Source organism: Ovis aries, chromosome 2 (assembly GCF_016772045.2).
Source record: "Ovis aries strain OAR_USU_Benz2616 breed Rambouillet chromosome 2, ARS-UI_Ramb_v3.0, whole genome shotgun sequence".
Lineage (NCBI taxonomy): Eukaryota > Metazoa > Chordata > Mammalia > Artiodactyla > Bovidae > Ovis > Ovis aries.
Window position 1 is genome coordinate 103,180,819 of NC_056055.1, and position 13,488 is coordinate 103,194,306.

The window sequence follows — 13,488 nt, forward strand, 5'->3', positions numbered from 1 at the left end:
TGTACGCTGGGTGGAGTGATCCAGGGTAGAGCTTGAGAGGAGCTCGGAGGAGACAGGCAGCACATGCAGGCCGTGGTGAGGACTGAAGGTTTATTGTGTGAGGGTGCGAGGGGAGGGTTTTGAGCAGAGACAAATACGATACTGTGGGATGGTGGGGGAAAGAGCAGACACAGTTGAAAGGCTATTGCAGGAGCCCAGGTGAGGGGTGCTGGCGGCCTGGATGGGGCAGTCATGGTGGAGATGGTGATTCAGAGAGAAGTGTATCACACTGCCGTGGGGGTCTCCAAGGTCTCTGGAGATGAGGCCAGAACGCGCTATGTTGCCCAAGAGAAGATTGTGGAGATACGAGGTGGTTTTTCAGCCCTTTTCCCCCTCTCTCCCAGTCCTTGATACTAGAATTGAACAAGGCAGGTTCTGTCTGGGGAACTTAATGTCATGCCAGGGTGGTTATTTTAGTCCTGTTGCCCCAGGAGTCTGCTGAGGAAGGCTGGCGGAGAACCCAGCAGTGTTGTTAACTCAAGAGTCATCACAGTTCAGGCTTGGGCCTCTGCCAGCTGGGCCGTTAAAGGCTTCGTTTCTTGCTGGCTAGCCCGCCAGGCTCCTCTGTCCATGGGATTTTTCCCAGCAAGAATACTGGAGAGGGTTGCCGTTTCTTCCTCCTGGGAATCTTCCCTCCTGGGAGTCTTCCTGACCTGGGGCTGAGTCTGTGTCTCCTGCATTGCCGGCAGGTTCTTGACCCCCGAGCCACGGGGGAAGCCCCCAGATACTGAGCTGTTTGCTACTAATTGGGAAAGGACTTGTCATGATAGCTAATTAAATACTTACTAGGTGAATGATACTTGGCTAATTAATGTGGATTTGCTGATTCTACCTGAATTTAGAACCCAAATGGTTAGTTCACGTATTGGCAGAAAGGATTCTATTTAAGTAGTAGTTCTTGTATCATTCATAAACTCCAGAATTCCTCAGAACCCGGGTTGAATGTTAACTGAAGATACTGCTTGTTTTTTGTATGTTTTTGTATGAAGCAGACACCTCACGGATTTGCATATAGTAGGCGTCTAGGTTGTGCTTGTTGCCCTATTCTATTGTGGTGAGAAGACGGCCACCTTCACGAATGAAGGTGAAGAGAGGACTAGGGAGCCATCATCAGCGAGTATTATGTGTGAAACAGGAAAAAGAGCGTTACTGAGCACTGCTCCTGACCTTGACTGTTGTAGGTTGATGGATTTTTTTTTTGGCTCTAGAAAACTAGATTGGATACTAAGAGGTTTCCGTATAATCCTTGTTTATAGCTGACATATAAACTTCTCAAGTCTTTATTCCCTATTCTGAACACATGGATGGGACAGGGCTAAGTTAGGTCCTGTTTCCTGTTTGTTTCTTCATTTGTGGACACTGGTGGGGCATCTTCTGTACGGCAGGCACCGTGCCCTGTATGTTCTGGTCAGTGCCATACCAGTAGCTAAATCCGTAGCTTGAAGGTCAGTCTTCATGTTCACAAGTCACTAAGCTGTAGTCATAAGGCTACAAAAAAAATTGCCAGTGTTGAGGGAGTGGGGAGAGCATTGTTTTAATTTGAAAGAAAACGACATCGACAGAAGTGAGAATGTTTCCTGAACGTGACACCTTACTTCTGGCTGACTCACTTCTTTCTCGTTTGATCTGCCCTTTGTGACATCCTTAGAGGCCCAGGCTGTTCTGCGTGTTTGCATTACAGATATTTGGATCTCTTTGTCCTTCTGATTCTGGTGCCAGAATGGATAATGGTTGATTTGCTGAGCTTTTGTCTAGCCATTAAGCACTACAGCTCTGAAGCAAAACTGGTAGAAGAAAGCTTTTTCTAAAAGAAAATTTTAATTTATTTATTTGACTGCGCTGGGTCTTAGGTGTGCCATGTGGGACCGTAAGTTGCGGTATGTGGGATCTGGGATTGAACCCAGGCCCCTTGCATTGGGAGCTTCAAGTCTTGGCCACTGGACCATCAGGAAAGTCCCAAAGAAAGCTTTTACTTCTCCCACCCTCCCCTCATCCTTTGATTTTAGTTTGTATTTGCGAACTTTGTAAAGGCAGAAATCTCTTTTTGGTTATGAGAAAGAGGGGACGTGCTTACATTACGAATTACGTGTATTCAGAGTTGGCTTTGCTCTCTCCTGGTGGTTGATTCTGAAAATGGCGCAGTGGCATTTGGGCTGGATAGTTCTCTGCTGTGGGGAGCAGCCCTGTGCAGCGTGGGATTTAGCAGCATCCCTGGCCTCTGCCCACTAAGGGCAAGTAAGCCGCCGGCCACCCAGTGGTGACAGCCGAACGTGTGCACAGATACTGTCGTGTCCCTTGGGGGTCACAGCCGCTCCTCGCTGAGAACCCTTACAGCAGACCTGCTGACCGGAGTTTCTTGCGGGTTAGCCACAAGCGGGCTGCTGCTGTTCTTGACTCTGTGTCTCTGAACCCTGGAAACCTTCTCCTTTATTCAGATTCAGCTCCCTTACCCTGAAGATCTTGCTGTTGCCCAGCCCTGAGGAGTAATGCCAGGATGAGCTGAGACAGAACACGTGCTGTATTCCTGAATCCAGAGGACTTGTTCTTAATGGACCTGCCTCTTAATGAACTTTGATAAACGTGCTAAAAAACTGAATGTGAAATCTAGGCCAACACACAGTTGATAGGAGACCTTCCGCCCCGTCTCGCTTTTCCACGGGACAGGCAGGTCCTCTTGACTGGATTCGCCTTGTAATGAGACAGAAAGTTTGGCTGTGTTCTAGGTATCACGGCATGATGCTTTTCGTTTTTATTGTTGTTTCTGAAGTTTAGGTGAAGGAGTTGACTGTAGCGTTGTCAAGTGTGGCTGGTAAATAGCTCCCGTTTTTCGCTCAACATGGGGCTGTGTCGACTCAGCGCGGAGGTTGCTTACCCAGGTTCATGTGTGTAGTAAGTGATAGAATTGAAATCTGAACTCGCATTTTTCTGGTTGACTCCAGAGCCACGCTTTCCCCTCTGTCCCAGCGCCTCTCAAAGTGCGGCGTGCCTGGGACTCACTCTGGAGATCTTGTTAAAACGCAGGTCCTGGCTTGGTAGGTTTAGGAAGGCTGGCGGTTCTGCCTTTTTAATGGGGTCTCGGGTGACGCCCATGTTGTTGTTGACCTTGGGATCACACTTTGAGTACTAGAGCTCTGTGCTGTGTCCTGGATTTTTTTTGTTTTTCCTTTTCTTTTTGGCTCTGCTGAGTGTTCGTTGCTGCTTGTGGGCTTTCTGTAGTTACAGTGAGTAGGGGCTACGCTTCCTTGTGATGTGAGAGCTTCTCATTGTGGAGGCTTTTCTCGTAGAGCACAGACCCCAGGGGCACGGGCTTCACTGGTGCGGCTTGCAGGCTCTAGAACGCAGGCTCAGCAGTCGTACCGCGTGCGCTTAGTTGCTCTATGGCACGTGGGGTCTTCCCAGACCAGGGGTCAAACCCATGTGCCCTGCGTCGGCAGGCGGCTTCTTATCCACTGTGCCATCAGGGAAGGCCCTGAATTGTTAACTGTGGTATAGACGATCCTCCTGGTGATTGACCCACAGAATTGGTGACCTACAATTGAACATTCAGTAACCGGATGCTTTACCGATTGTTTTCTTCGTTTTAAGCTGTGTGTATTCCCTGGTAGGGTTGAGGGAAAGCTCTGTTCCGCTGAACTGGCAGCATTGCCGTTCTGTGTTGAGTGAATGCTGGGTGCGCTTGGAAAGTAACGTGAAAGATCCCAGGGTAGATTGTGGGGGCAGGCGTTACAGTGTGGAACTGCCAAGGTCCACTGACCCAGGGTGGGCGTTACTTTACATTTCCACATCTCTGAAATTGGGTGTGTCTTAAGCCTCAGATGGCATTTTACCGTCGCTGGATGTTGGCAGTTGACCCCTGCTCCGTGGCCACCCTCCCCCTTCCCGGGGGTTGAGCCCCTGGCCGCCTACCCCTGCTCGGTCCTCTCTTTCTCCGGACCTGGGCGTCAGTGCCCTTGCTCTGTCACTGCTGAACCCAAGCTAGGGAGGTCCAGGCTGTGAGCACGGAGATTTTCATCTTGTTGAGACGTGCTGTAGGGCAAGATGGGTTTCGGGGTCTTTTGCTTTGCCCTGACGTCTGCCGTTGGCCGCAGCGCATCTGCTACCAGTTTCCCCTGTGCTGACTTGGTAGGGACTCCTTGGGGACTGAGCCAGAATTTTTAAAAGCTCTTTACTAGAGTAAACATTCTAAATGATGAACCATGTTTTCATATTTTTCTTATTTGGCAGCATTTTTATTTCTTGATAGTACACAAATTAATAATGCACTTTTCATGGGGCCTTAGCTAGATGAGACTTACAAGTTTAACCTAAGTTTACCAGAAAAAGACTGATTTGGAGTTAGGAGGCGTGAGTTAGGAGTCTAGCTCTGTGAGGGGCCTGTTGTCCACGTGCAAAGTAAAAAGTTGACTGATCTCTGAGGCCCTTCTGGCTCTGCACTAATTGGATTCTAAGTGTGCTGGAGTGAATTAGTTGAAATGTGAGGTCTCTGCTTTAAGAACATAGAAGAAGTGATTATTAGTACTTTTGACAAGGTTGGTGATCGAGGAGGCATCTGAGCCGGGTATTCAGGGGCAGCATAGTTGGGGTGGAGGAACAGGAGAGAGAGGATTTTAAGCTGAAGAGACGGTGCTCACAAGGTCATGGGAGAGCCTTTAAAACCATTCACAGGGACGTCCCTGTGGTCCAGTGGCTGAGATTCTGGGCTCCCAGGGCAGAGGCCGTGGGTTCAGCTCCTGCTCAGGGAACTGAGATCCCACATGCTGCACAAAGTGACCAACCAACGAACAAACACACTCAGCTTTTAGACCCTGGGTAAAATTATAGTCATCACGTTATGGAGAGGTGAGCCTCGGTACAGGTGTCCCATTGCAAGAAGGGTGTCCCTTCCCAGCTGTCGAAAAAGATGGTTACTCAAGACGTTCTCTTTGTTTCTGGCTTTTGAGAATAAAATGAGTCCTCACTAGTTAGTCAATGAATTAATTGGTATAGAAACCATAAAATTAAAGGAGCTATCAGAGTACTCGAGTCTGTTCATCCTTGTTTGAGTTTCAGAGTCAAAGTGAATAAGAAAGCTACTACCAGTAGTAGCTACTATCTGAGGCACATTTGAAAGAAAAACAGTGAAAGTGAAGTCGCTCAGTCATGTCTGACTCTTTGTGACCCCATGAACTGTGGCCCACCAAGCTCCTCTGTCCATGGGGTTTTCCAGGCAAGAATACTGGAGTGGGTTGCCATTTCCTTCTCCAGGAGATCTTCCCAACCCAGGGATTGAACCTGGGTCTGCTGCATTGTAGACAGATGCTTTACTGTCTGAGCCACCAGGGAAGTCCACTGGGGAAGCCCCCCAGGGAGGCACATTTAAATAAGTTTAAGAACCATAACGCAGCTCTTGCGATTGAGCACGGCGTCTTTGTTTCGGGAAGAAATAGCAGCTTTGCCTATGTCAGTCACTGGGGGTAGAGATCCTTTGAATTTGGAAATTCTCTGGACACAGAGCTCTTACTTTTACTGAGTCAGGTTCACCTGGAAAGAAAAAGCTCTTGTAGGTGTAGTCCGTGATGCAGGTAGCAGTTGCAGAAGCAAAGGAATTAACCCCAACTGGACGGGCTTGCCTTTGTTGTTTTAGGGCAAAAAGAAGGGGCTTTAATCGGGACTCAGAAAGGACACAGGCTCCAGGGAGTTCTGAGTTGGGTTTCAAGGGAATTCCACAGCTGAGGATCATAGCCTCAGTTCTGCTCTGCCACTTTGTGTTCTCTTGGGAAAGTTATTTTTAATATCCCTAAACCGTGTCTGTTGCATACTGAAAATAATGCTCAGCTTTAGCTTGTTTCCCAGGAAAGTTAGTTAGCAAATGAATAAAGCTTACAGTGTGAAGTCTTTATGAATTTGCTGAGTTATAAGGTGGTTTTTATTCCTGTAAGAGGTATGCTAGGTTTTACAGTTTGGTTTTGCTGTTGCTGTTATTCCATCTCTGAATCGTGTGCAACTCTTCGGGACCCCGTGAACCACAGCATGCCAGGCTCCACTCTCTTCGGTATCGCTCAGAGTTTGCTCAAGTTCATGTTAACTGAATCAGTGATGCTGTGTCTAACCATCTCATCCTCTGTTGCCCCCTTCTCCTCCTGCCTTCAATCTTCCCAGCATCAGGGTCTTTTCCAATGAGTCGGTTCTTCACATCAAGTGGCCAAAGTATTGGACCTTCAGCATCAGTCCTTCCAATGAATATTGGAACAAGAGGCTCTTTAGCTCTTCTTCACTTCAGTATATTTAGCCACGATCTCCTTTGACCTAAAGACAGCCTTGCTTTTGCATTCTGCAGTACAGCACTGATCATCAGTGTTTTTCTTTTCTCTTTACAGGTGGTTCGTACTGAGAAGAACAGTCTGAACAACCGATTCCTGCCATGGAATGAAATCGAGACAGAGGCCATCCTGTCTATTGATGATGATGCTCACCTCCGCCATGATGAAATCATGTTTGGGTTTCGGTGAGGAGCTGATTTTTAATCAAGAAACGCTTTTGTTGGCAAGTGACAGGAAACTAACTCAAATCCTGGATGAGGCAGCCAAATGAATTTCATAGCTGGTAGTAACTGAAACATGTTGTGTGCTAAGTCACTTCAGCCGTGTCTGACTCTGTGCCACCCCAGGGACCGTAGCCTGCCAGGCTCCTCTGTCCATGGGATTGTCAGGCAAGATTAGTGGAGTGGGTTGCCATTCCCTTCTCCAGGGGATCTTCTTGACCCAGGGATTGAACCCTCATCTCTTACGTCTCCTGCATTGGCAGGAAGGTTCTTTACCACTAGCGCCACCTGGGAAGCCTCAGGACTTACATATCTCACCTTGAAGGAACAGTACAGATAAGAGAACAGAGTAGATCAGGGCCACTCAGAGTGTGTCCCGTCCTGGCGCTGACTCATGGACAGAGTGAGGTAAGATCAGGAACTGAGGGTAGATACTTAGAAGCCTTTAAATAACTTGACATTTACCATGACATCCAAGTGTGAGGATTTTTCTTGTAATTCGTTTTTGAGAAACATTGACGGTAATTCATACGTCACACAGCTCACTCATTTAAGTGTCCCATTCAGCGGCTCTTGGAGTATTTACAGGGTTGTGCAGCTGTCCCTGTAATCTGTCTAGAAACCTTCATGACCATCAGAAGAAATCTTGCACCCATTAGCAGTCAGTCTCTGTGTTTCTCCAGCTCCTCTAAACCATTGGCAACCATTAAGGTACTTAGTTTCTCTGTGAATTTATCTGTTGCAGACATCCCATGGAAATGGTACCGTATAATATGTGCTCCTTGGTAACTGGTTTCTTTCTCTTATCATAGTGTTTTCCGAGTCCATCTGTCTTGTGGCACCTGTCAGTGCTTCATTCTGTGCGGATGGACACATTTTGCTGACTCCCAGGTGGCTCAGTGGTAGAGATTGTGCTCACCAGTGCAGGAGAAGTAGATTCTACCCCTGGGTTAAAATTCCCTGGAGAAAGAAATAGCAACCAACTCCGCTGTTCCTGCCTGGGAAATCCCACGGACAGAGGAGCTGGCAGGCTACGTTGCAGAGAGTTGGACCCGACTGAGCATACACACACACATTTTATTTGTCCATTTTTTGACACTTGGGTTGTTTCTGCTTCTTTGCTATTGTGAATCCTGCTGTGAACATTCATGCACATGCTTTTTTATATGACTGTTTATAGATACATACCTTGGAGTGGAGTTATTGGATCATATGGTAACTCTTGGTTTGACATTTTGAAGAACTCCCAGCCTGTTTTCCAGAGTAGCTGCACCATTTTATATTGCACCAGCAGCGAATGAGGGTTCCGATTTCTCTGTGTCTTTGTCGACACTTGATATTTTCTGCTTTTTATTTATAGCCCTCCTGCTGGGTGCAAAGTGGTATTTCAGTGTAGTTTTAATTTGCATTTTCCCTAATGACTTAGGATATTGCTCATCTTTTCATGTGTTTAGGAATAACTTATATATCTTTTTTGAAGAAATGTCTATTTAGATACTTTGCTGTTTGTTATTTGGGTTGTCTGTTTTTTTTTAAACTTTAGACTTTTTATTTTGTAGTGGGATATAGCCTGTTAACGTTGTAGGAGTTTCAGGTGAACAGCAAAGGGACTCAGCTGTGTAATATGTGTATCCATTCTTCCCCAGAGTCCCCTCCCATCCAGGCTAGCACATTACGTTGAGCAGAGGTCCCTGCTGTACAGTAGGTCTTTGTCAGTTTTCTGTTTTAAATATAGCAGTGTGTACATGACTGGTTTGTCTTTTTATTTTTGAGTTGTCCGAGTTCTTTGTCTATTCTAGGTACAAGTCCCTTATCAGGGATAATGATTTGTAGTTTTTTCCTCTTATTCTGTGGGTTGTCTTTTCATATTCTTGATGGTGTCCTTCAAAGCACAAAACTTTTCATTTTAACGAAGTCCAGTTTGTCTAGGTTTTCTTTGGTTACATGTCCTTTTGGTGTTATATTTAAGAAACCATGCAATTCATTTTTATTGTATTTTTACAAAAGCACAAACAAGCCCCGGGAAAATTACTTCTTCGCCACATAGTTTGGGAAGCACTGGAGTAGATATCCTTGGGGATCTTGTTCAAACGAAGTATAGACCCAGGTTGGAGAACTCTTTTCTCTGTGCTTTTGTTTCGGGCACTGAGAGCCTGGCCGCTTTAGGTGGGTGAGTGCAGATGCTTGAAAGGAGCAGCAGCTTTACTACTGTGCTTGTCTTAAGTCCATGTGTGGTTACCTGCCACATTTCTGACAAAGTTCTTCCTCTCCCTCACCCAGCCTCTCATTTCCTCTGACCTCCTCCTACCACTATGTTATTGAGGCGAGAATCTGTTGTTAGCAGTTGTGAAAATCCCACTGGATTTCACATTACCATAATAATAAGTAACCAGCTCTCTTGCCTTGATTTTATGAAAGGAAAAAAAGCCATGTGATGATAGCAGAAAGGGGCCTTTGCCATCACAGTTGTTGTTATTGATGGTGACGGGGGAGGGACGGGAAGGTGGGGTGTTTCCGATACAGCGTGATGAACTTGAGAGCCTCCTGAGGGACTGGAGGCTGTGGACAGAGTCATGGGGTGTTAACAGGAGGATTGCCGATCAGCGCTAGATCCTGAGAATGATTAGATAAGCAGTCCTGCTTTGATGAGTTTGAAGCTTGTTAAGATAACTGGTGTTTGCTATCTTCTGTGGTTGCTGATTTAGAAAGATTTTTTATCTTTTCCGTTTGTCACCAGATTTCCGAGTGGTGAGAGAATAATGGGAAGCCTTATAACTGACGGTACTGAGCATCTTTCCATGTGCTCAGTGACCATCTGTTTATCTTCTTTGGAGAAATGTCTGCTCAGACCCTTTGCCTTTTTATTTTCAAGTGGTTAAGAGTTTCTTAGAAATTTGAGGTTTAGTCTCTGGTTATAAGACAAGTGAATTATCTCTGACTCTACTTCCAAATCTTCTATTACCCTGAGTATTTTCTCATTTGTTTGGGCATCCTTTGATCTAAAAACTTTGCTTTTGAATTAGAGTTTTCACCTTTTCCATATGTATGCTAGAGATGGGATTGTTGGATTATATGATAACTCTGTTTTTAGTTTTTTAAGGAACCTCCATGCTGTTCTCCATAGTGGCTGTACCAATTGACATTTCCACCAAGAGTGTAGGAGGGTTCCCTTTGCGAAAGGATACATGCATTCTGACGTTCATTGCGGCACTGTTCACAGTAGTTGAGACGTGGAAGCGGCCTAAATGCTGGCATCAGCAGATGAATGGATAAAGAAGATGTGGCGTGTAGATGCCGCGGAATGTTTCCCAGCCATAAAAAGAATGAAATAATGCCATTTACAGCAACATGGATGGGCCTAGAGGTTATCACCCTAAGAGAAGAAACTTAGGGAAAGTCAAATATCACATGATATCACTTATATGTGGAATCTGAAAAGATGATGCAAGTGAACTTATTTACGAAACAGAAATAGACTGAGACATAGGAAACAAACTTAATGGTTCCAAAGGGGAAAATGGGGGAGGGCTAAATTTAGGAATTTGGGATTAAAAGATACACACTACTATGCATGTGTCATTTCGCAGAGCTTGTACGTGGCTGAGTGACTCACACACACGTATATGAAATAGATAATTAGGGCCTGCTGTGTAGCACAGGGAGCTATATTCAATATCTTATAATAACCTTTAATGGAAAAGAGCCTGAAAAATAATATATATAACTTGGTCAGTTTGCTGTGAACCTAAAAATTGTAAATCAGCTGTACTTTGGTTTAGAATGAATAAATAAATACCTCCATAGAAACTGTCCCTCTGGCGAAAGGTAATGTGGATCTTGGCTGACTTCAGCTTATGTAGCAAAGAAGGAAATAGTATGTTTTTAAGGGATGGATAAAGAGACCCAAGAGAACTGAAAAGACGTATCTGTACAAAAACCGTCCATGACTGTTCATAGCAGCATTATTTATAAGAGTCAGGAAGTGTAAACATGACTCAGCTTATACGAGGCACTCACAGTAGTCAAGTTCATAGGGACGAAGTAGAATGGCCGGGGCCTGGGACTAAAGGAAGGCAAGAATGCCAAGTTAATGTTTAATGGGTCGGGTTTTAGGTTGGAGAGATGGAAACATTCTGGAGATAAATGATTGTGATGATCATTTAACAGTGGGAAAATACTTAATGCCATTGAACTGTATACTTGAAAATAATTAAAATGGTAAATTTCATGTTATGTGTGTTTTGCCACACACCAAAGAAAAATCAGTTGTCAAAAAAGCTAAAACAAGAGAAGTATAAACAATCAGAATGTCCTTCAGCTGATGAATGGATAAACAAACAGTGGTATATCCGCACAGTGGAATATTACTTGGCAACAGAAAGGACTGACGTGCTGACACGTGCTACAACATGAAAACAGGCTAAGTAAAACAGGCCAGTCACGAAAGCTCGTGTACCATGTGAGTCCGTGTGTGTGAAATGTCTGCAACAAGCAGAGCCACGGAGACACAAGGCAGATTAGTGGTTGCCATGGGAGACTGGGGGTTGGGGGTGGATGGGGAATGACTGTACACTGCTAGTGGTTGTGGGGTTTCTTTGATTAACAGGTTATGAGAATATTCTGAACCGGTGATGGTTGCATAGCTTTGTGAATATATTAAATACTAAACCCAGCGAGTCATACACTTTTAAACAAGTGAGTCTTTTGTGTGATTTATATCTCAATAAACTTTCTTTTTAAAAAGCAAAAGTGTAAGTTTTACAGTGAGGGATCATGGACTGGAAGGTAGGTTTCTGTTCCTGGAGGCATTTGAAGGGATCAGTATTTTTAGGAGTATTGATAATAGCCTTCGGATATGCTGTTGGTATTTATTAACAATCCTTATATTCTGTAACTGTCAAAATATATTATTAAAACATAGCTTTTTAGGTGAGTGTTTGGAAGTCTGTGTTAGGAGGTAAACGAGGATAGAGGTAGGGGTTTGGTGGGATGTGGCGAAACGCCCATCTAGACGGCTGCTGTGCTGTGATATAAGTTGTAATTTCTCATCTTCTGGGCTAGACTGTGTGTATGTGTGTGTCTGTGTGTGCATCATCAGTCGTGTGCAACTCTTTGTGACCCCGTGGACTAAGCCTGCCAGGCCCCTCTGCCCTGGGATTTCTCAGGCAAGAATACTGGCGGGGATAGCCATTTCCTTCTCCAGGCATCTTCCCAGCCTAGATATTGGACCCTCATCTCCTGTATCTCCTGCATTGACAGGTGGATTCTTTACTGCTGAACCACCTGGAAAGCCCACTGGACTAGGTTAGTTGCTTTCAAACTTAACAGGAGAGGGACTCTTGAAATGAAATCTTGTGTGCTTTAGGAGCTGAGGGTTCGTGGGTGATGAGGGACTTTGTTAGGCAGTTTGAATCTCTGTTGGAGTGAGGTGGAGGGAGGAGGTGATGGATCCTTTTTTATGGTAAACCTGAAGCACTTCTGCAGGACTGTGGATTTCAGCCTATGAAACTGATTTTATTTGTTGTACCTTACCTAGAGGTAAGGTAAATTTGGAGATGTTAGAAAAGTTTATCCTGGAAACATTCCCAACTTATTTCTTACATTTACGAAGTCTTTCATTTGTACGGTTCTGTAGACCACTGCTTTTCATGGTACAGGTTTCCACCTCAGCTCTGCTCCAATCAGAATTATAGACTGTTGCACCCAACTCTAGGCAGCAGTCTCCTGTGGTTAAATCGGGGTCACTCAGTAAAAGAGGAGTTAGGTATACTGTACAATGTACATAAATTATGTACACGTCCTACCATACTAGTATGTTATAATCTTTAAAACTAAAGCCTAAGAAATTAAATAATATTAAAAAGAAATAGATATAAAAATAATCTTCTTCCTGCTTCTTAGCAGATTGTTGTACTTACCCCATCCTGGAGACCTTTAAATGCCTTAGACTCCTTAGAGCCTTTCCGTGTTTCTCCAGCTTGTTCTTTATGCAAGGGCTGGAGAGATGCTGGCCACCAACATTAATAAGTTAGAGGATTGATAAGCAGGTGCTTATTAAGGAAACTATGGATGATACTTTGTTTTTTATTCTGTTTGGTTTGTGATTGATTTGGTATATAAAATTAAAAAGAAAAAAGAAGTAACGGCTCAAAAAGAGAGATCCTGCAAAATAGAGGCAGTAATTTTGCACGTTTCTGACAACCGTAGAGCTTTGCGCTCAGGTGTGTGCGTATGCTTGTGTCTTTTGAGGGTGTGGAGAGAAGCACGGGACCGCATTGTGGGTTTCCCTGGCCGCTACCACGCGTGGGACCTCCCTCATCAGGCCTGGCTCTACAACTCCAACTACTCCTGTGAGCTGTCCATGGTGCTGACAGGTGCTGCCTTCTTCCACAAGGTAAGACAGGGCCGGTAGGGTTGGCATGACTCGGTCAGAGTTGAGCCTTTGTGTGGCAGTGAAATGCTTGCTTTAAATAAAGATAACTCTCCTAATGCTTTTTACATGTCCCTTGCTTGCTAGAATTACAGTACTGCCATCTTTAATGACAGTGATCAAGATGATCATAGCAGCTCTCGAATGAAGTCGGGATGGGAAGGCCGCCGCACTGGCCATTAGAAAACCAGTTTACCTTCCTGAGCATTGGCTCTCCCTCTGTAAAGCTGAGAGCACTGGGGCAAAACATTTTCCAGTTTCCCCACAGCCATTCCAGACATGGCCTGGCCAACAAAAGGCTGAATCTGGCCCTCTCCTGGTTCAGCCACCTCCGTCCCAGGCCCCACTGCAAGCTTCTGTCCATTCCGGCTCTGCAGGTTCTGTTTTATTCCCTAGAGCTTTTAATTTTCACGCTGCTTCACGTCCTGATTTTTGTTGAGTATTTAGGATGCAGACTCTTCCAGTCATTACTCCTCGCTTGTACTGTTGTTGCGAAACT

General features: G+C 45.0%; 1 protein-coding gene across 7 annotated transcripts in view; it reads left to right on the forward strand.

Annotated features, from left to right (window-relative positions):
* Positions 1–13,488, forward strand: part of EXTL3 (exostosin like glycosyltransferase 3) — a 131,750-nt gene that overhangs the window by 100,753 nt on the left and 17,509 nt on the right. For all 7 annotated transcript variants that reach the window (XM_060409568.1, XM_060409567.1, XM_027964606.2 and 4 more), the window contains 2 exons: positions 6,396–6,523; positions 12,809–12,953. In XM_060409568.1, the coding sequence (XP_060265551.1) occupies positions 6,396–6,523; positions 12,809–12,953 (273 nt within the window). The remainder of the gene's footprint in view (positions 1–6,395; positions 6,524–12,808; positions 12,954–13,488) is intronic.